Source organism: Salvelinus alpinus, chromosome 18 (assembly GCF_045679555.1).
Source record: "Salvelinus alpinus chromosome 18, SLU_Salpinus.1, whole genome shotgun sequence".
NCBI classification, from domain to species: domain Eukaryota; kingdom Metazoa; phylum Chordata; class Actinopteri; order Salmoniformes; family Salmonidae; genus Salvelinus; species Salvelinus alpinus.
This window is the reverse complement of record NC_092103.1, coordinates 20260323-20283488: the sequence shown is the minus strand read 5'-3', so window position 1 is coordinate 20283488 and position 23166 is coordinate 20260323. Positions and strand designations below refer to the sequence as shown.

The 23166-nt window shown below is 41.9% G+C and overlaps 1 protein-coding gene across 11 annotated transcripts in view; it reads left to right on the top strand.

The window, feature by feature from the left end:
• The first annotated feature begins 5780 nt into the window (after positions 1 to 5780).
• Positions 5781 to 23166, top strand: part of prrc2b (proline-rich coiled-coil 2B) — a 40773-nt gene continuing 23387 nt past the window's right edge. For 10 of the 11 annotated variants that reach the window (XR_011668781.1, XM_071350596.1, XM_071350592.1 and 7 more), the window contains exons 1-8: positions 5781 to 5953; positions 18503 to 18679; positions 18855 to 19032; positions 21279 to 21381; positions 21976 to 22039; positions 22224 to 22367; positions 22600 to 22928; positions 23024 to 23160. Coding sequence is in view for 10 of the 11 variants with exons in the window: in XM_071350596.1 (XP_071206697.1) it covers positions 18565 to 18679; positions 18855 to 19032; positions 21279 to 21381; positions 21976 to 22039; positions 22224 to 22367; positions 22600 to 22928; positions 23024 to 23160 (1070 nt within the window). In the remaining variant the exon portion in view is untranslated. The remainder of the gene's footprint in view (positions 5954 to 18502; positions 18680 to 18854; positions 19033 to 21278; positions 21382 to 21975; positions 22040 to 22223; positions 22368 to 22599; positions 22929 to 23023; positions 23161 to 23166) is intronic. The other variant, XM_071350591.1, reaches the window with a different exon arrangement.

The window sequence follows — 23166 nt, the reverse complement described above, 5'->3', positions numbered from 1 at the left end:
GTGATATTGTGACGATGATGATAATTTCCTTTTAGTGTAAGAGCTGTTTGAAAAGACCGCCTGAAGAGGTTTGAATAATACTGTGATATTGTGACGATGATGATAATTTCCTTTTAGTGTAAGCGCTGTTTGAAAAGACCGCCTGAAATTTCAGCCAGTTTGGGTGGGATGGAGTTTTGGCATGCCTGGTGAAAGAGAGTTCCTTTCTGCCAATAACAGCTAGTTTTCAGTTATCCCCTCCCCTCCCCACTCAGACCACTAGCAAAATTGTGGCTTGAGAAATTGCTAAAATTTGCTACAAACACAGTAAGGTATTTAATTGTTACCCAGAAAGGATTTTATACTGAGATAAAAATGGCTGCATTGAACTTTTAATACTGCTTGGCTGCCTGCCAGATCCTATAGAGCTCCACAGTGGAGGTGTCATAATACCCATTAAACCTAGTGGTCAAACAGGGAAATGGTTCCAATCATTTTTCCACCATTCATTTTTCACATTGGGGATTTTAGTGTTTCGTGTAGGCTTACTCTGGTGTGACGTTTTGATAACCGTGTAAATCTCTCAAGGTAACTTTTATCAATATATTCGGCTCTATTTACTCTCAGATGAAAAAATGGTAATAAGCATCAAAGTAGACATCATGCAAAACTACAAATCCCTGCAAGCTCCTGCATATCATCTCTAGCTTTTGAGAAAAGGTATTGTGTCAATTTAAAACTAGTACAAGACAGTTCACAGAATTGTCCATTAAAAGAAATGAAGCCAATTTATTCATTACTACATTTAGCTAACATTAGACAGTTAATCCAGAGATTCTTACCTTTGCCTCGATTTGTCAGTCTCATCCAGATCATCATGGCATTTGTAGTTCTTTATGATAGCCACATTAACAGCTAATTAGCATTTCATTTAAAAAAAAATGGGGTAAATACAGGCAAATATATTGATAAGTCACCTTGTCCTAGAGAGATTTACGCGGTTATCAAAACGTCACGTGAGGGTAACACAGCCCTTATTATAAGTGTTTCTTAAATCCCCTATGGGCAAAATTAATGGTGTAAAAATGATTGGAACCATTTCCATGTTTGACCGCTAGGTTTAATGGGTATTATGACTCCTACTGTGGTACTCTGTTGCCCTTTGTAGTCTGTCCAAACTGGAACTGGCATCATTATCATTGGTTGTCATAACATGATGATGATGATGGTAATGTGATAGTGAGGTTGATGACTGTGATGATGATGATGATTTTGGTCAGCATAGTTTTGATGATATTGACGTGATGATTCAAAGATGTGCACAGTGCATTCTACTTGTTATGTAACTTTGTACTATTGCTATACTTGTGTGCTGCTGCTAATGTTAAACATTAGTATTGTACATATTTACATCGATGGCTGTCAGCCCATGAACGATGTACTAGTCCATTGTTATTCAGTATCATTGTGTATGTGGATTTTATATGTTTCTTATGTCTCATATGCTCCTCTGCTGCAAAAACAATTGCCTTCTGGGACAAATAAAGTTGAAACTTGAACTTGACCTTGAAAGGGTCTGATATGTAAAAGAATATTACATTTTTAATCGAAATCTCACAAAATGGATCAATATACAGGGGTGCTAGTGTCACACATTTTTACTTGTTCTATGATTAAATAAGTGTTTAATAAATACTTAATAATTAATACTATCCTCTAGAAATACATTGTACATCTTGTGGTATGTTTTTTATCCAAATAAATGCAATCTATTTCTTCCTCCTGAACCAATACAAAAGATTTTAACTCTAACCATACAATAGCCACCTGAACCATATTGTTAAGAAGACAGCTTCCAAGTCTCATTTTAAAGCAACTATTGGAAGTCTGGCGTAGTCTATGATCGGGCTGTCATAATGGCACAGTGGGCTGTTTATGCTCACATCTTATTAAGACATTACATAGTCCTCCAGACAGAGTCCTCAAGTCCTTAGGAAGATCTCAATCGCATAATTCTTGCGTCCTCACTCCTCTCTCCTTATCTCCTTCTCAAAACCCATTGGAGGAGATCAGAGGGGCGGGACCTCTGGCTTTCTCATCCAATGGGTTTTGAGAAGGAGATGAGAAGAACGGAGAGAGTATGCAATTGAGATTTTCCCTTTGTCACTAAGTGCCAAATATAGAATGCAATACAACTTTGTCAGATCCTATACCCCAAAACTAACTGCATCATAATACACACACACACACACACACACACACACACACACACACACACACAGAAGCATAAAGCAGTGCTACTGTCAGTTTGTTTTCGGATAAAAACCTACAGTAATAATGACAGTATTGACTAACCCAATCATTGTGTCAGTATTTTTATGGTTAAAAATCTGCGACTCATTGATTTAATTTAATTGTTAATTCATAAAAGGCTGTTTATGGACAGAAATTCCATAAGTCGAAACTTGATTACAGGTAGAAATGTGTAGTTACGTCACATTGTTGAAAAAAACAACCCAAAGAATCTTTCTTTATTGATCTCGCCTATAGCTTGATATCTGTAGGCATACTACCTGCATCTAAAGGTGAAAGGACTTGAACCTCCCTCTGACTCATCATCATACATGTTCATGCAGCCAGGCAATAGCCTATCTTGCCTGGAGCAACTCTGAGAGAGACAGTAGCTGTTTTCCTCTGCCATGATACAATTTTTTTCAGAGCATTTCTGACATATTCAAGCAGGATGTAGAACAGATCCTGTGCATTGCACAAATCATAATATTTAGTCCAGTATTAATTTGTACAGGGACAATAATAAGTGAAGTGTCATAGTGTAAAATTAGACAGTTATGGTTATTTTCATGTGATTTTAATGACGCAATAGGTTTTTATATTATGTACATTTCTCTATTTCAATAGTATCCCCTCCCTAAGATACAATAGTTTCTATCTGCAACTCCTATCACTCCCTTAGAGACCAATCCATCAATTTACCCCTCAGAGCAGGGAAAGTAATTAACACCTTCTTCACACATTACTGACAAACCATCGATGAGTGCATTGTGGGCAAATGCCAAAGCCTATGAATGTCAAAACTGCCCTATATACATAGACATAAAATCACTGGTCACTTTAAAAATGGAACACTAAATCAAATCAAATCAAATTTTATTAGTCACATACACATGGTTAGCAGATGTTAATGCGAGTGTAGCGAAATGCTTGTGCTTCTAGTTCCGACAATGCAGTAATAACAACAAGTAATCTAACCTAACAATTCCACAACTACTACCTTATACACACAAGTGTAAAGGGATAAAGAATATGTACATAAAGATATATGAATGAGTGATGGTACAGAACGGCATAGGCAAGATGCAGTAGATGGTATAGAGTACGGTATATACATATGAGATGAGTACTGTAGGGTATGTAAACATAAAGTGGCATAGTTTAAAGTGGCTAGTGGTACATGTATTACATAAAGATGGCAAGATGCAGTAGATGATATAGAGTACAGTATATACATATACATATGAGATGGGTAATGTAGGGTATGTAAACATTATATTAAGTGGCATTGTTTAAAGTGGCTAGTGGTACATTTTTACATAATTTCCATCAATTCCCATTTTTAAAGTGGCTGGAGTTGAGTCAGTATGTTGGCAGCGGCCGCTAAATGTTAGTGGTGGCTGTTTAACAGTCTGATGGCCTTGAGATAGAAGCTGTTTTTCAGTCTCTCGGTCCCTGCTTTGATGCACCTGTACTGACCTCGCCTTCTGGATGATAGCGGGGTGAACAGGCAGTGGCTTGGGTGGTTGTTGTCCTTGATGATCTTTATGGCCTTCCTGTGACATCGGGTGGTGTAGGTGTCCACTAGTCACTTAAATAATGTTTACATCCCGCTTTACTCATTACACATATATATACTGTATTCTATTCTACTGTATTTTAGTCAATGCCACTCCGACATTGCTCGTCCTAATACTTCTTAACTCCATTATTTTACTTTAGATGTGTGTGTATTGTTGTGTATTGTTAGATATTACTGCACTGTTGAAGCTAGGAACACAAGCATTTCACTACACCCGCAATAACATCTGCTAAATATGTGTTTGTGACTAATAAAATTAGCTTTGATTTGATTTGAACAAGGTTTGTCATTCCAATGCACCAGTCTAGTCATTCAAATATCTTGATAAGTGCGCCCTCAAGAGGGCATTTTAAGCTCTTACTCTACTATGACTGATTCTAAATCCATATTTTGTGAGGATACAATACTCGCAAATGACTCTGTTATTGCTCTGAAATATCACTGTGTTGGTCTTTTAAATTTAATGTGTAGGTACTGTGCACCTATGTGTCTCACTACAAGTATTAATCAATAGTTAGTTTCTGTATGCTGTCTCAAAAAAGACTATGTGAGATTATTGTCGTGGTACGTGCCACACATTGATAGTAGTTTAGCCAAGGCTTCTGTCTACTTAACTAGACGGGTCCGTGGATTCTAAACACCAGGCACCGTCCTCATAGCACCATGACACAGACATACGCACAGACGCACTTAAAGACACAGACGCGCAGTCACACAGGCACACAACACAAAAACATGCACACACAGATTTTATTTTATTTTTTCAATTTAATTTCACCTTTATTTAACCAGGTAAGCTAGTTGAGAACAAGTTCTCATTTACAACTGCGACCTGGCCAAGATAAAGCAAAGCAGTGCGACACAAACAACAACACAGAGTTACACATGGAATAAACAAGCGTACATATGTGGGCAAACACAGATACACACACAAACACACATACACTGGTTTGAGTGACATAAAATTGAATTAACCTTTCATTAGTCCCATACTCATAATCACAAGGTTTCAGTAGAGGTCAGGTGGGATTAGTAGACAATGACGTGATTCTGCTCTAAATCATAATCTGAAAGAACATCAGCAACTACAACATCACAAGACACATAAGGTACAGTCACACACACACACAAACCAAACTCACTCACGCACGCACGCACGCACGCACGCACACACACACACACACACACACACACACACACACACACACACACACACAAATAGAAAGTGAACCCAGACAGTAGATAGATAACCTTAGCAGCATCCACCCATCCCAGCTGCCTTTGGGATGTAGTGGAGATTCCCCTTAGGTTAATGTGATTACCCAGATCATTGTCTACCTTGCTCTTCCTACCCTCCCGTCACTCACTGCCGCCATTGTAAATACATGTTTTCTGCTCACTGGAGGTGGACTGTTGGCATCGGGTTTGCCATTATTGACCAAGACAGTGATTAAAAAGCATGCGATACAGTGCTGCTGGCTGCAGTTTGTCTCCTCAACCACTGAACTTGATATTGGAGCCATAGCAACCGTAAGATCACTGCAATTTCGAAGAGGCCGATGTCAAGCATAGCATTGGTACTGACTCATTGCTCTTCATGAGAATGACTTGTTTTTGCCCAAGGCATTCTCTAGTGCACAGTTTTTTTTTGCAATGACATAAAATAATATATGTTTTCCACAAGAAACATGACGTGTTTTGATGCAAGAAGCTCTCATCCTATTCATCACCAAATCATACAAAATAAATAAGACATGGAGAAGAACTCAAGGGGAAACATATCACAAATGTGATATCAGTGTACATTGAATATAAGCAAATACAAGTTCATAAATCTCTGTAACTGAAATGTAATGTTCTAAAAAGGACACCAGGGGTCACTGCTCCATTTTGTTCATCATATCCGTATACAGCCACACCAGTCGACGAGAGCAAGGACTTTCTTTTTCAGGCCGGGTAGGTTGCCCACCAACAACTCAAGTAAACGGTCAAATAGATTAAGAGTCGGCAGCACAATCACCAGCCATCCTTTGAAGAAACGTAATATTTAGGAATTAAATCGCCATTATTGATCACACGAAATACTAACAAGTAAAATCGGTGAGTTATTAATGTGTTTTGGGGTTATGTGTATGTTTTTGCATTGACTTCTCCGACTGCCCAGTTTTATTGTTGCTTTGTTCTGGGCAGCAGCCATTTTTAATAATCTTGTCCTATATATTTATCGCCGCCTTCCGTGGTCCTGAAATCTGGAAAATTGCTTATATACTTTGTTCTCAGCTCAAAGGCAAGGGTTTCATTATAGTTACGTGTTCTAGTCTCAAATGCCAAATTTGTGCATTTTCTGGGGATTTGTTTTTGGAATACAAGACAGGAACTTCAGCTGATTTGCCGTCTCACAATCTTCGCTAGCTAGTAACGTTAGTTGTTAGGCTAGCTAACTTGACATCTAGCTAAATAACTTTGGTGTCAATGTTATTTTAAACTGAGTTATATCAATACCTAATAAATTATTGTTATGATTAAGGATTAATGGCAATGTGTCACCGCTTTTTTTCACGAACTCGCAGACATAAACAACGCAATGTTTACATACTGTGATGCTGTGCAGACCAAGCGTTAGCAAGCTAACAAGCTAATCCAGTTCGGATGGCTAACTAGTTAGCTCGCCCCTGACTGCCACTACGTTTGGCCAGCGACAGTACGTTATGATTTGACTATCAACATGGATTCATCCGTGGCCTAATTCCCTCTGTTACTAATATTGTACTTGATAGACATAAGCCAATATGTATTGTGTAGCGAGCATCAACCATGTTTTGCAATTATATTAGCTAACGTTAACTAGCTAGCATCCGTTTAAAATAGCTGGCTAACATCACTGCAAACTGCCATTTTAATTATGCCTTGGTGGTAGCTAGAAAGCTGTGTTACGTTTTATTTGGGGGTTTGTTCCCTTTGAACCGTCTGTTTGCTGATGATTATATGATTATTTGGATCCATCTTTAAAATAATTGAGTGTTAACCCGGAATAATTGAACTAGCTATTCTGAATATCTTTTTTACCATAAATATTAACCCGCTAGATCTGATGCGCGTCAAGAAATAACGTCGACAAACACACTGGAAAACTTTAAATGAACTTTAAACGAAAGATTACAGAATTAGGTTGCTATTAAACATTATGATTTGTTTCATCCACCCAACTAAAAGTCCCAATACGACATATCACTTTACATTTGTATTTTGGGAGAAATTTATATTTTATCTGAATTTGACCGAAGTCATGTTGGAAAAGTGACGTCAAGGGAATGGTACAGGAGTGATGCAGCGTTCAAAACAACTGGGAACTCGTCGGTGAAAACGCGCTCCGACTGGGATTTTTTTTGAATGGTCATCCAACTCGGAATTCGAACTCGGGAACAAGGGCGTCGTTCTAGAGCTCTGACTATCCGACCTGAAGATCACTGACGTTATGACTTGACCTCGTATTTTTCCGTGTTCCCAGTTGTTTTGAACGCTTTAGCTCGTTTTGCATGGCCTGATGCACATCAAATTGTATTGGTCACATACACACATTTAGCAGATATTATTGCGGGTGTAGCGAAATGCTTTTGTTCTTAGCTCCAACAGGCGTATCTAACAATTCACAACAATATACACAAATCTAAAAGTAAAAGAATGGAATTAAGAAATATATAAATATTAGCTGAGCAATGTAGGAGTGGCATTGACTAAAATACAGTAGTATAGAATACAGTATATACATATGAGATGAGTAAAGCACTATGTAAACATTATTAAAGTGACTAGTGTTCCATTATTAAAGTGGCCACTGATGCTATGTACATAGGGTAGCAGCCTCTAAGGTGCGGGGTTGAGGAACTGGGTAGAAGCTGGCTAATGATGGCTATTTAACAGTCTGATGGCATTGCGATGTTTTTCAGTCTCTCAGTCCCTGCTTTGATGCACCTGTACTGGATGATAGTGGGGTGAACAGGCCGTGGCTAGGGTGGTTGACGTCCTTGATGATCTTTTTGGCCTTCTTGTGACATCGGGTGCTGTAGGTGTCATGGAGGGCAGGTACTGTGCCCCCAGTGATGCATTGAGCAGACCGCACCACCCTCTGGAGAGCCCTGCGGTTGCGGGTGGTGCAGTTGCTGTACCAGGCGGTGATACAGCCTGACAGGATGCACTCAAATGTGCATCTGTAAAAAGTTTGTGAGAGTCTTAGGGGCCAGGCCGAATTTCTTCAGCCTCCTGAGGTTGAAGAGGTGCTCTTGTGCCTTCTTCACCACACTGTCTGTGTGGGTGGACCATTTCAGATCTTCAGTGACGTGTACGGCGAGGAACTTGAAGCTTTCCGCCTTCTCCACTGTGGTCCCGTTGATCTGGATAGGGGCGTGCTCCCTCTGCTGTTTCCTGAAGTCCACGATCAGCTCCTTCGTTTTGTTGACGTTGAGGGAGAGGTTATTTTCCTGGCACCACTCTGCCAGGGCCCTCACCTCCTCCCTGTAGGCTGTCTTGTCATTGTTGGTAATCAGATCTACCACTGTTGTCGTCTGCAAACTTGATGATTGCGTTGGAGGCATGGGTGAACAAGGGAGTACAGGAGGGGGCTGAGCACGCACCCTTGTGGGACACCTGTGTTGAGGATCAGCAAAGTGGAGGTGTTGTTTCCTACCTTCACCACCTGGGAGTGGCCTGTCAGGAAGTCCAGGAACCAATTGCACAGGGTAGGGTTCAGAGTCAGACCCAGGGCCCCAAGCTTAATGATGAGCTTGGAGGGTACTATGGTGTTGAAGGCTGAGCTGTAGTCAATGAGCAGCTGTTTTACGTAGGTATTCCTCTTGTCCAGATGGGATAGGACAGTGTGCAGTGCAATGGCGATTGCATCGTCTGGATCTATTGGGGCGGTAAGCAAATTGAATTGGGCCTCAGGTAAGGTAGAGGTGATATGATCCTTAACTTGCCTCTCAAAGCACTTCATGATGACAGAATGACAGAAGTGGGTGCAACAGGGCGATAGTCATTTAGTTGAGTTACCTTTGCTTTCTTGGGTACAGGAATAATGGTGGACATCTTGAAGCAAGTAGGGACAGCAGATTGGGATAGGGAGAGATTGAATGTCCGTAAACACTCCAGCTGGTCTGCGCATGCTCAGGCCGCGGCTAGGGATGCCATCTTGGCCTGCAGCCTTGCAAGGGTTAACACGCTTAATCTCTTACTCACGTCGACCACGGAGAATAAGAGCACGCAGTCCTTGGGAGCGGGACACGCCGGTGGCACTGTGTTATCCTCAAAGCGGGCAAAGGTGTTTAGTTTGTCCAGGAGCAAGACGTTGGTGTCCGCGACGTGGGTGGTTTTCCCTTTGTAATCCATGATTGTCTGTAGACCCTGCCACTCAGGCCCTGGGTCTTGTGTCTGAGCCATTGAATTGTGATTCCACTTTGTCTCTGTACTGACGTTTTGCCTGTTTGATTGACTTACGGAGGGAATGACTACACTGTTTGTATTCGCCCATAGTCCCAGGCAATTTGACGTAGTTAACCTCTCTAGGCTAGGGCGCGGTATTTTCACGTCCGGATGAAAAGCGTGCCCAAAGTAAACTGCCTGCTACTCAGGCCCAGAAGTTAGGCTATGCATATTATTATTAGATTTGGATAGAAAACACTGACGTTTCTAAAACTGTTTGAATGATGTCTGAGTATAACAGAACTTATTTGGCAGGCGAAACCCCGAGGACAAACCATCCAGGATTTTCTTTTTTTGAGGTGACAGAAACACCGTAAACACTATGTGGATCTAGATTTCTAAGGGTCTTGCTTGCAGTTCCTGTCGCTTCCACTAGATGTTAACAGTTTTTAGAAATTGGTTGATGTTTTTCCTTTGTGTAATGAAGAAGTAGGGCTGTTCAGAACGAGGGTCGAGTCTAGTGTACTGTTGTGGTTGGGGCGCGCGACCTGAAAGCTAGCTCCACTTTGTTTTTATCCGCTATTGAACGCAGTTTATCCCCTCTTAAATTTTATAGATTATTTACGTTAAAAAAATACCGAAAGTTGTTTGAAATGTTTGGACAAAGATTACAGGTAACTTATTAGATATTTTATAGTCAAGTTGCGCGAGTTGGAACCGGTGTTTTTTTGGATCAAACGCGCCAAATAAATTGACATTTTGGAGATATAACGACAAAATTAATCGAACAAAATGACCATTTGTGATGTTTATGGAACATATTGGAGTGCCAACAGAAGAAGCTCTTCAAAGGTAAGGCATGAATTATATCGTTATTTCTGAGTTTTGTGTTGCGCCTGGCGGGATGAAATATGATTGTCTGTGTTTGTTTGATGGGGTGCTGTCCTCAGATAATCGCATGGTTTGCTTTCGCCGTAAAGCCTTTTTGAAATCTGACACCGTGGCTGGATTAACAAGAAGTTCAACTTTATTTTGACATATTGCATGTGTATTTTCAAGAATGTTAAATATTTACAATTCTGTAGTTTGAATTTGGCGCCCTGCACTTTCACTGGATGTTGGTCGTTCCACCTAGCCTAGAGAGGTTAAATGCGGTGGGAGCACACCCCTATCCACTTCGACGGGACTGCAGTGGAGAAGGTGGAAAGCTTCAAGTTCCTCGGCGTACACATCACCGATGATCTGAAATGGTCCACCCACACAGACAGTGTGGTGAAGAAGGCACAAGAGCGCCTCTTCAACCTCAGGAGGCTGAAGAAATTTGGCTTGGCACCTAAAACCCTCAAACTTTTACAGATGCACAATTGAGAGCATCCTGTCGGGCTGTATCACCGCCTGGTACGACAACTGCACCACCCGCAACCGCAGGGCTCTCCAGAGGGTGGTGCGGTCTGCACTCCAAGACACCTACAGCACCCGATGTCACAGGAAGGCCAAAAAGCATCAAGTACATCAACCACCCAAGCCACGGCCTGTTCACCCTGCTATCACCCAGAAGGCGAGGTAAGTACAGGTGCATCAAAGCTAGGATTGAGGGACTGATAGAAGCTGTTTATCTCAAGGCCATCAGACTTAAATAGCCATCACTAGCCGGCTTCCACCCGGTTACGCAACCCTGCACCTTAAAGGCTGCTGCCCTATATATATATTACTCTGAATCACTGGTCACTTTAATAATGGAACACTAGTCACTTTAATCTTTTGACCTCATCCCGTCAGTTGAGGATGCCTGGTCATTCTTTAAAAGTTACTTCCTCACCATATTAGACAAGCATGCTCCGTTCAAAAAATGCAGAACCAAGAACAGATATAGCCCTTGGTTCACTCCAGACCTGACTGCCCTCGACCAGCACAAAAACATCCTGTGGCGAACTGCAATAGCATCGAATAGCCCCCGCGATATGCAACTGTTCAGGGAAGTCAGGAACCAATACACGCAGTCAGTCAGGAAAGCAAAGGCCAGCTTTTTCAAGCAGAAATTTGCATCCTGTAGCTCTAACTCCAAAAAGTTCTGGGATACTGTAAAGTCCATGGAAAACAAGAGCACCTCCTCCCAGCTGCCCACTGCACTGAGGCTAGGTAACACGGTCACCACTGATAAGTCCGTGATAATCGAAAACTTCAACAAACATTTCTCAATGGCTGGCCATGCCTTCCTCCTGGCGACTCCAACCTTGGCCAACAGCCCCGCCCCCCCCGCTGCTACTCGCCCAAGCCTCCCCAGCTTCTCCTTTACCCATATCCAGATAGCAGATGTTCTGAAAGAGCTGGAAAACCTGGACCCATACAAATCAGCTGGGCTTGACAATCTGGACCCCCTATTTCTGAAACTGTCCGCCGCCATTGTCGCACCCCCTATTACCAGCCTGTTCAACCTCTCCTTCGTATCATCTGAGATCCCCAAGGATTGGAAAGCTGCCGCGGTCATCCCCCTCTTCAAAGGGGGAGACACCCTGGACCCAAACTGTTACAGACCTATATCCATCCTGCCCTGCCTATCTAAGGTCTTCGAAAGCCAAGTCAACAAACAGATCACTGACCATCTCGAATCCCACCGTACCTTCTCCGCTGTGCAATCCGGTTTCCGAGCCGGTCACGGGTGCACCTCAGCCACGCTCAAGGTACTAAACGATATCATAACCGCCATCGATAAAAGACATTACTGTGCAGCCGTCTTCATCGACCTGGCCAAGGCTTTCGACTCTGTCAATCACCATATTCTTATCGGCAGACTCAGTAGCCTCGGTTTTTCTAATGACTGCCTTGCCTGGTTCACCAACTACTTTGCAGACAGAGTTCAGTGTGTCAAATCGGAGGGCATGTTGTCCGGTCCTCTGGCAGTCTCTATGGGGGTACCACAGGGTTCAATTCTCGGGCCGACTCTTTTCTCTGTATACATCAATGATGTTGCTCTTGCTGCGGGCGATTCCCTGATCCACCTCTACGCAGACGACACCATTCTGTATACTTCCGGCCCTTCCTTGGACACTGTGCTATCTAACCTCCAAACGAGCTTCAATGCCATACAACACTCCTTCCGTGGCCTCCAACTGCTCTTAAACGCTAGTAAAACCAAATGCATGCTTTTCAACCGTTCGCTGCCTGCACCCGCACGCCCGACTAGCATCACCACCCTGGACGGTTCCGACCTAGAATATGTGGACATCTACAAGTACCTAGGTGTCTGGCTAGACTGCAAACTCTCCTTCCAGACTCATATCAAACATCTCCAATCCAAAATCAAATCTAGAGTCGGCTTTCTATTCCGCAACAAAGCCTCCTTCACTCACGCCGCCAAACTTACCCTAGTAAAACTGACTATCCTACCGATCCTCGACTTCGGCGATGTCATCTACAAAATAGCTTCCAATACTCTACTCAGCAAACTGGATGCAGTTTATCACAGTGCCATCCGTTTTGTTACTAAAGCACCTTATACGACCCACCACTGCGACCTGTATGCCCTAGTCGGCTGGCCCTCGCTACATGTTCGTCGTCAGACCCACTGGCTCCAGGTCATCTACAAGGCTATGCTAGGTAAAGTGCCGCCTTATCTCAGTTCACTGGTCACGATGGCTACACCCACCCGCAGCACGCGCTCCAGCAGGTGTATCTCACTGATCATCCCTAAAGCTAAAACCTCATTTGGACGCCTTTCCTTCCAGTTCTCTGCTGCCTGCGACTGGAACGAATTGCAAAAATCTCTGAAGTTGGAGACTTTTATCTCCCTCAACAACTTTAAAAATCTGCTATCCGAGCAGCTAACCGATCGCTGCAGCTGTACATAGTCCATCTGTAAACTACCCACCCAATTTACCAACCTCACCCCCCATACTGCTTTTATTTATTTACTTTTCTGCTCTTTTGCACACCAGTATCTCTTCTTGCACATGATCATCTGATGATTTATCACTCCAGTGTTAATCTGCTAAATTGTAATTATTCGATTTATTGCCTACCTCATGCCTTTTGCACACATTGTATATAGATTCTCTTTTTTTTCTACCATGTTATTGACTTGTTTATTGTTTACTCCATGTGTAACTCTGTGTTGTTGTCTGTTCACACTGCTATGCTTTATCTTGGCCAGGTCGCAGTTGCAAATGAGAACTTGTTCTCAACTAGCCTACCTGGTTAAATAAAGGTGAAATAAAAAAATCATTTTTACATACTGCTTTACTCATCGCTTATGTATAAACTGTATTATAGTCTACTGTATTTTAGTCAATGCCACTCCGACATTGCTCAATGTAATATGTATATATTTCTTTATCCCAAGCTTACTTTTAGATTTGTGTGTTTTTTTGTGAATTGTTAAGTACAACTGCACTGTTGTAGCTAGGAACACAATCATTTCGCTAAACCCGCAATCTGCTAAATATTTGTATGTGACCAATAAAATTTCATTTGATTTTGATATTTTTGGTTATGCTGTTTGATTCTATGTTCGGACATATGAAGTTTTTATGTGAACTATTTCTAAGATGCATTGTTTTTCCCGAAACTCACTTCGTGTATACGAGGGTGCTGCCACATGCACAGATCACATACACCACTGGAACTCCTATTTAAGCTGTTTAAATCAGGGATGCAAACTTGTCAACTTTTGGTGAAATTCGCCATTTTGAATCCAAAATAGGTGACCTACGTGATTTGTGTGGATCCGATGAGACAAGTTTGGGAGAGGGTGTGCAGCCAATCGTTTACATAACAACAGAATGCAGCGCAGCACGCGACTGAAGAAAGACGAGACAACCAATTTACTAGTTACAGCATCAGCATGCGCTCTGGAAAGGCAGCTTGCCATTTACAGCAGCACGTCCCCACATATGTAGTCTTGCGCTCTTGATCGACGTCTATAGAGGCCACTATAATAGAGCAAAAATAGAATGCCTGTTTGTTTCATTCTATTTCTACTTTAAGATGTTTTTTTCCCAAGTGCAATATTTATGTGTGTGGTCACAAGCATTCTATTATAAAGGCTGTCATGGCTAATTGCAATAATTGTGTATTGTTTTTTTCCCTCAAGACTTGAGTATCATTTGCTGTAAAGTCTAGGCAACAAATAACATTAGATTGCTTTCTTTACATTTTTTAGCTGTGAGTTAGGTTCACATGAAGCACTTTTTATTTTACACACAAAGACTGATCATGTAGATCATATTCTTTGTTGTCAAAAACTGCCTTTCCCCGTTGCAGGGATTTTTTTTTTGCTTAATTCAGTGCCAAAAAAGTGTCACCTTTTTGGGCTCTCTGCAGTTTGCATCCTTGTTACATGTCCTAATATTTTAAAAGATTTCTCATAAAAGCAGGTGTTTTAATCTGCGTATGCTTATTTATGAACTTCAACTGTTTAAAAACCTGTAATATGTAAATTTTCTGTGACCCGACCAATATTCACATAGAAATGGAGTTATCGATCTGTAATTCTCTTTTTAAAGCAAGTCTAAGAAGCTGTAGATCTCTTCTATGTGTGTTATTTCTATGCTTTCCGTTCTTAAGTTTTGTTTTTGCGTGTTTTACTTTAGGTTTTGTACGCCAGCTTGACTTTTTGGTCCACAAGCCACTGTGGCAGGTAGAAATATATTTTTTCCCGCCAAGCGTACACCAACTAATCACCAAAAAATGGATGATTATTTTGTAATGTTTGTAAAACAATAATGTATTATTACTACTAAGAGGTATTTAACCAAAATATCACGGATGAGACAAAAATGTTGAGCTTCCGGTGGTAACGTGTCTTGAGTCATGTTTGTGCCTGTGTGATTGTCTGACTACTAGCAGTGTTGTATTCTCTTCCCTAGCAGTTGAAACTCAAACATTTGAAAAACAACCTAGCTTGTGAACAAAACAATGTAAATAGCCAAGAATAGGCTATATAGGATTTGTAGTTCTTTGACTTTGAAATATATTTTTATTGCTTTAATTAATTGCACAATCTACTATAGGTGCCCTTATTTGTGAGGCATTGGAAAACCTCCCTGATTTTTGTAGTTGAATCTTTGAAAATTCTTTGAAATTCACTGCTCGACTGAGGGACCTTGTATGTGTGAGGTACAGAGATGATGTAGTCATTCAACAATAGTGTGCAATAGTGGTGTTTAACACTATGCAACTTATTAACAACAACAATTCCATTTTGACATTATGGGGTATTGTGTGTAGTCCAGTGACACAATCTCAATTTAGTCCATTTAAAATGGATTAACGCAACAAAATGTGGAAAAAGACAAGGGGTGTGAAATACTTTCTGAAGACCCTGTAGCTAGCTAGAACATCAGGGTACAAACAACAGCTAGTGGCTATTGAAATGTCCGGCTGCATGTAGGCAGAGAGGAAGAGGCGAAGAGATAGGGTTCACTCCCGTCAATCTGTACCCAATAAGCAGACCACCCGCCTTTGGGACAATGACTCCCATTGTTAGGGCGGCGACAAGAACATAGTCATGATATACAGTATCTCTGATGTAGGCTAGCGATCCTACATTGATATGATTCTTGAAATTTACACTGGCTGAGATTTGAAAGGATCACTGGCATGGTTGACTCAATTTGGTTGATGGATGTCTGTCAAACTGTCTAGCATTTCAAAGTCTTCTAGCAATAGTCAGATGCACTATTCGTGTCATTCAATTGAATGTCATTAACGAGTTTTCAGTTGAACAGATGAACTCTTTATCTTGATTGCATTTGAAATACTAGCAGTCTCAGGCGATAAGCCGAAATATGTCTGGTTGATGTCATGTTCATTTTTGAATCCGCATCAATGGACTAGGAAGGGATATTGGGGTTTTATGTAGAAAAGCAGAGAGTAGAGCAGACATATTTTTTTATATATATTTCTGCAATGTCATTGAATGCAAGGACGGTATCAGCAGAAATGCAGTGCTCTGAGCACTGTATTCACTTTCTGAGAGATTATGCAATATGCATCCATTGGCTGATTATCACTTTGAATTGGCACATCCATTCTACCAATTATAGTATCGTTACTAATAATAAACTCGATACTCAGTGGAGGTACCCCAGGCAACCTTTCAATTTGAAGGCTGGAACCTGAAGCGGCTTGAATGTAGGCGTACTCTATTCAAATTTCTAAGTGGTGGCATCAATGTCTGGTTCTTCAGTCAGATCAGTATCAGCAGGTTAACCTGTATCCATTTTTGTAGATGCATGTTCTTTCACATCAGAGAACACTATTTCTAAATCACAAATTGCAATAGGCCTCATCACAGTAGGGTTTTGTTAAATTAGCTCCAGTAATTCAGTCTGTTAATGAGTAGGCCTAGATTGCGTGACTGCACAATTCTATTCATGGGTTGCATGTTTTGTCACTATTGTTTTGAAAGTTTGTTTTGGACTTATGCAAAAGTGCATTAAATTGACTTGGAAATGAGAGTGACATTCAAAAGGAGGCAAATAATTTGTAGGAAAACCCTTTGTCATCATTTTGATTTCCCCAGATTGACTTTATATGCAGCATAATGTTAGCTAGCTAGCTAAGATTGGAGGCCACTGGGTTTTAGCTAGCTAACTTTAGCATTGCTAGCTATTTTTTACGAACTTTGCTAGCTACAGCATTACCATCTGTAAGTTTGACGACATGATAATGCTGGCAAAGTTGTTTCCTACTAAATATTTGACTAATTTTAAAAATGTCATCGTATTTCCAGATATTATAATGTCAGAGGAAGGCCCATAAAATTGTCAGACTCAAGTCACCCAAGTAATAGACTGTTCTCTCTGCTACCGCACGGCAAGCGGTACCAGATCACCAAGTCTAGGACCAAAAGGCTCCTGAACAGCTTCTACCCCCAAGCAATAAGACTGCTGAACAATTAATCAAATGGCCACCCGGACTATTTACATTGACACCCTCCCTTCCATTTGTTTTTACAATGTTGCTACCCACTAGCTATGCATTACCCATACCGCATGTACAAATTACCTCGATTAACGTGTACCCCCTGTATATAGCCTCGTTATTATTTTGATACTTTTTTTATTTTTAAAATATATTTTCTTCGCTCTTTCTTGAACTGCTTTGTTGGTTAAGGGCTTGTAAGTAAGCGTTTCACGGTAAGGTCTACCTACTCCTGTTGTATTCGGAGCATGTGACAAATAACATTTCGATTTTATAGTGCAATTTAGTTTAAACTGTAGTTAGCCTCCATCCAGAATGACTGGGCTTATCACCACTTTAGGGCACCACTATGGCGCTGCCGATGGAGGGCGGCTTCAGAACGTTCATAACAATTGCACCTCCATCACTTGGTCGTGTCATGCCATCTATGAATAGTTGTTTACTCTATACGCTGAAAGCCCAGGAGCAGCTCTCTAGAGCAGTAGTCTCTCTGAAGTCCACTGTGATCCTGGCTGTGTCTGTGGTTACAACTGGTTTCCTATCCTTAACTCCTTTCCCTTAACACCCCTATTTAAGCAGGACTATGGCATTGGCATTCCTATTTAATTTTCCACTTCTCTCACACCAGTTGTCTTGAAGGAAAGGAGGATTTCAGAAGAGTATTATTTGGACATATTTTCCATACCTGTACTATGTGGAACCATCTGCATTTGTTCAGTTTTACCACTACTCACAACTAAAATACTGTCTGGCAGTCTTCCATACTCCTAGTGGCCCTCATCTTTGCTGTCTTTGAACGTTGTTGCTTTGAACCATCAAAGTGGTAGACTGCATCCTCTACTGCCCTGTTGTTATGGCTATAAACCCCATTTAAGTATTTGTGTGTGCACTGCTGCGTGATTGTGAAGAGTGATGCTTTCCAGACCACCCTAGATATTATGTACTTAAAACTACGCAGAACTGGTCATGTGTATTTGCATGTGCCTGACTGACCATTTCATCAAAATGTTTTATGTGAATATTTAGCCCCCCAATGTTGTTTTGATCAATGACTGTTCTCAGTCTTTTCCCTTGCCAGACGTACAAGCAGTCTAGCTAAAGAGATTGACGCATTTAGCCTTTGCTGTGGAATGTGTAGTTTGCTCGAAGGCCTTGGTTTTTGTTTAGCAATGAGTTTGGGGCTCCTTTAAACGTTGCATTTGGGAAATGTAATTAATTTCCGTCACGCTGTAGAATAGATTGGATATTCCTTTCCAATTCTAAGCTGCTGTAGTTTGTTAGATAACATTGTATCCTCTATTCTCTCTGCAGAAAAAGAAGGCACAAGAAGAGGCGCATAGAAACATTTTCATACTCGATGACATTACATCGCAATGTCCGATCGTTTGGGGCAAATAACCAAGTCCAAGGATGGGAAAAGCAAGTATTCATCACTCAGCCTATTTGATAAGTACAAGGGAAAGTCTATAGAAACTCAGAAAACCGCAGGTAAGTCATTGTCCATTCTTTCTCAAGTACTTCTGTGTTCAACTCCTATGTGCATGGCTTTAAGGATTTAAATGGCCCATGAAGCTTGACCAATACATAAAGTTTGCAAAGTGCTTTATTCACACTTCTCTCCTTCCCTCCGTCTGTGTCCGCTCACTCCCCCTCTTCCTCCCAGCAGTTCCGCGACATGGCTTACAGAGTCTTGGCAAAGTGGCCGCAGCCCGGCGCATGCCCCCACCTGCTCACCTGCCGAGCCTGAAGTCAGAGAACAAAGGAAACGATCCCAACGTGATTATTGTGCCCAAAGACGGAACAGGATGGGCAAACACACAGGAACAAACCGATCAAAAGAGGTAGGTGAGAGAGCCCGGGACGGACACTGGGAAAGGTGGTCTGGATAACAGATGAATGCATTTATACCCAACTCTGTTTCTTGAAGATTGAAAATCCGTACACACCGCAATCTTGCCATTTCAATCAGCATCTGATGTAGATTGAAGAAACCAATTGAGTGAACACTGGTCAATCAGTGCTATTGATTCAATTAAGTTCCAGGGAGAAATAGAAGTTGGCTAACAGCGGCCTAATGATTTATAGTCTCAGTACTTTAAAATGGCTGTGTCGTCTCACTGATCTGAAAACTGACAAGTGATGTGCATTAAATTCTGTGATGTAATCATTTTTTACAGGTCATTCCAGATTAATTAGTGGAGATGAGGAAAGGATGCCGCTATAGACTATTGAGATGCACTCTTGGATTAATGTTTTGCCATGATGCAATATGTTAAATGAATTCAATAGGTTTTGTATTTTGAGGGAACGAGTCATCTTTTACACAACCAAAGGGTAACATTGGATGATGCAAGAATGGGTGATGGAGGCATTGGTGAGCAAAGAAATGGGTATTTGTTCACCTGGTACTATTTAATGAAGCTGCCAGTTGAGGACTTGTGAGGTGTCTGTTTCTCAAACTAGACACTAATGTACTTGTCCTCTTGCTCAGTTGTGCACCGGGGCCTCCCACTCCTCTGTCTATTCTGGTTAGAGCCAGTTTGCGCTGTTTTGTGAAGGGAGTAGTACACAGCGGTGTACGAGATCTTCAGTTTCGTGGCAATATCTCGCCATAGCCTTCATTTCTCAGAACAGAACAAGAATATTTGTTTCTGGTCATTTTGAGCCTGTAATCAAACCCCCAAATGCTGATGCTCCAGATACTCAACTAGTCTAAAGGCCAATTGTATTGCTTCTTTAATCAGGACAACAGTTTTCAGCTGTGCTAACATAATTGCAAAAGGGATTTCTAATGATCAATTAGCCTTTTAAAATTATAAACTTGGATTAGCTAACACAACGTGCCATTGGAACACAGGAGTGATGGTTGCTGATAATGGGCCTCTGTACGCCTAAGTAGATATTCCATTTTAAAAAATCTGCCATTTCCAGCTACAATAGTCATTTACAACATTAACAATGTCTACACTGTATTTCTGATCAATTTGATGTTATTGTAATGGACAAAAAATGTGCTTTTCTTTAAAAAACAAGGACATTTCTCAGTGACCCCAAACTTTTGAACGGTAGTGTACGTCTCGATCACACAGACAGCGTCATTGGATTTTAGTACACCAGAAGTACATTCATTTCCAATGGAACGCTGCGTTTGACTTGCAGAGGCAGTTGCAGTGCGTTCTGTGTGGTGCATACGTTTGATTTATCAAACGTATGCGTCAAACTGTATGCGTAAACGGCTTGACAGAAATGGTAGCAGAAGTTGAATTTTGAACTTTTGTTGCACACACATCCAGATGATGCTGCATCCATTTTACGCAACGACACTAGGTGTGATCAAGGCATTAGCCCCATGTACAGCTGCAGGAAAGATAGCCTTGTGTCACAGACTTGAGAGGCGTTCGTGTTTGCTACCTCAAGGTTAGCTCACATGCAGGCTGTAGAGCTGTCTGTGTGGGAGTTGATTGGTGGGAAGTGACCACTCTGTTTAGTGTGTGTGAGTCTGTGGGTGGCTGGAGGAGTGGGCGCAGGAAGACTGAGGAGCTAACATACAGTGAGTATATGGCAATGTTGATTGAACACCAAACATATGGCATTTATAAAACCAGCATTCATGTTGCTAAATTTTAGTGTTATTTGCATAGCAGGCAGGACATTTTTCACACTGGTCCCATGTGGCTCAGTTGATAGAGCATGGCGCTTGCAATGCCAGGGTTGTGGTTCGATTTCCATGAGTGAGGCACCTGTATGAAAAGTAAGAAAAATGTATGCACTCACTACTGTAAGTCGCTCTGGATAAGAGCCTCTGGCTCAATTACTAAAATGTAGTCATTTGATAACAGAAAAGTGAGTTGGTTTGTGTTATGTTGCCTGGCAAGTGAGAAAGAACAGAGTGGGAGTACTATTTATGTCTAATTCTTCACTGTTTGGCTGGGGTAAATTCATCAAGAGTTTATAGCTGGGTTACAAGTGTCCAAGTTCTGTAATGTGTAAAAGTGAAACTGTGCGCAGTATTGCATGTCTGTATCAAGATGTATATGTATGTAGTCTATCTCTGGAGTGACGGTTCCCTCTCTCTCTCCTCCCTCAGTTCCATTGCATCAACAGCACAGCTGCCGGAGTTGCAGCCACAGCTGGCTTTGCAGAAATCTGTCTCCAATCTCCAGAAGCCCACACCGGTAGCCAGTCAGGAGGTTGGTTTGTCCTCTTAATTTTTGTCATCTACATCTTTCTGTTTCACTTTGAATTGTGGTTGTTTTTTTCTTATTTTTTCTTAGAGTGACTGCCTTTAAGAAGCAATGAATCCCTTTGAAAATGGCCTATTTGGCATCGATATGAGTCTGAAAGTTATTCTAGTGTCAAAATTGACTACAAAGTGTAAATAGGATAATTTTAGTCAAAGTCAATCTTGTCTAAAACGTTTGTAACATCCGTTCGTCATACTAGGTAAATGAAGGTTGGGTTTTGATGTCTATTTGCCCACTAACATGGGGTGAAGAGCTGCGGTGATTGCTCTCTAATCAATAGCATAGATGATTAGACTAGCAGCTCCGACTGTTTACACATATTGCGCATTTTTTTTTACTTGCGAAATACCTTAGATGTAAAATTGAGCAACTAAAACATACTCGGTCAAAACGTCAAAATTCATTACAGATAACTCGAGTAATCTTCAAATCATTCTGGGGGTTTTAAGGAAGTGAAATAGGCTTCCAAACCGAACGCAAAATTGGTCAGGAAACACACCTCCAAGACTGAAATCTCTTTAATTAATACAATTTCCACAGAGCACAAACACAGGTGGACCAAAGCAATGGGCCCAGCTAAATGGAAAGGCCGTAGAACTAGATGGTAAGTTGGAATGGAAAACTCGACTGTTCAAAATCACTTTGTCTCTTTGGTCAACATTGATGGAGGTGCTATCAGACGTGTCAATTTACTGCATGCCTCCACCTCATGATTTTCCATCAGCCTCCGTTTCTTTTGACTCTGCTGTGACTGACAGCTGTGCCTCTTGTTTCCATTGCGACATCAGGTTTAAGGGCTTCAAACCGACTGCAGCCCTTCTCTCACGAGGAATTTCCAACACTGAAGGCTGCTGGGGAACAGGACAAGGCTGGCAAGGAAAGAAGCGCCTTCGATCCGTCGTATGGGCCCGGACCAAGCCTCCGCCCCCAGAGTGAGTCCCATGGACATAGCTGTGGTGGCACAAACATGTACTCCAGTTCAAAAGGAATCCACATGCCTTTAAATTATGAATAGTGGAGCAGCCTCACAGCATAGTTGCTAATAAGTGCCGTGGGAAAATATTGTGCACATACTTTAAAAAACTGAATACACTGCAATTTCACCTTCTAACTCCTTAGACACAGGCTTGTTTTCTCAATTTCGTTTTCCTCTTGTCTTTCCAGATGTGACAAGTTGGAGGGAGGGTGGTGGGAGGAACCTTGTGCCCTCATCCCTGCCAGCAGGCCTGCCCTCAGATTCCGAGGGCAAGGCCAGCGGCGTAGCTGAGACTGGGAGCCCCCCTCCACCTCTTCCTCCCTCTGCCGCCCTCTCTGCCTCTATGATCAGTCCCACCCCTGCCACCATTGTCAGCGCCCCTCTAGTCCTAGAGCCCAAGGAGCCCTCTCTGCGCCCTGCCCAGCCCCTCCGCAGGCCCACCCCCCCTGCCCTGAACCATCACCAGCTCCACCACCCTACCACCACCACCACCTACCACGACATGCTGCCTGCCTTCGTAAGTAGCACAATACTACTCTTAATTTACTACACTTTGACACCTTAATGCAAGGTTCTGTTCTGACTGTACACTTTTTGTCTATTGGTTTTCAGATGTGCACCAAAGAGACTCGTGATGCTCCCGGCACTGCTGAACACACTGGCCCTGTCACTGTGGTCGCCCCAGTTCGCTTTGACAACCGGCCCACCTTCAGACAGCCCTACCCCAACATCAACCAAGAGCCTGTCAAGTAAGT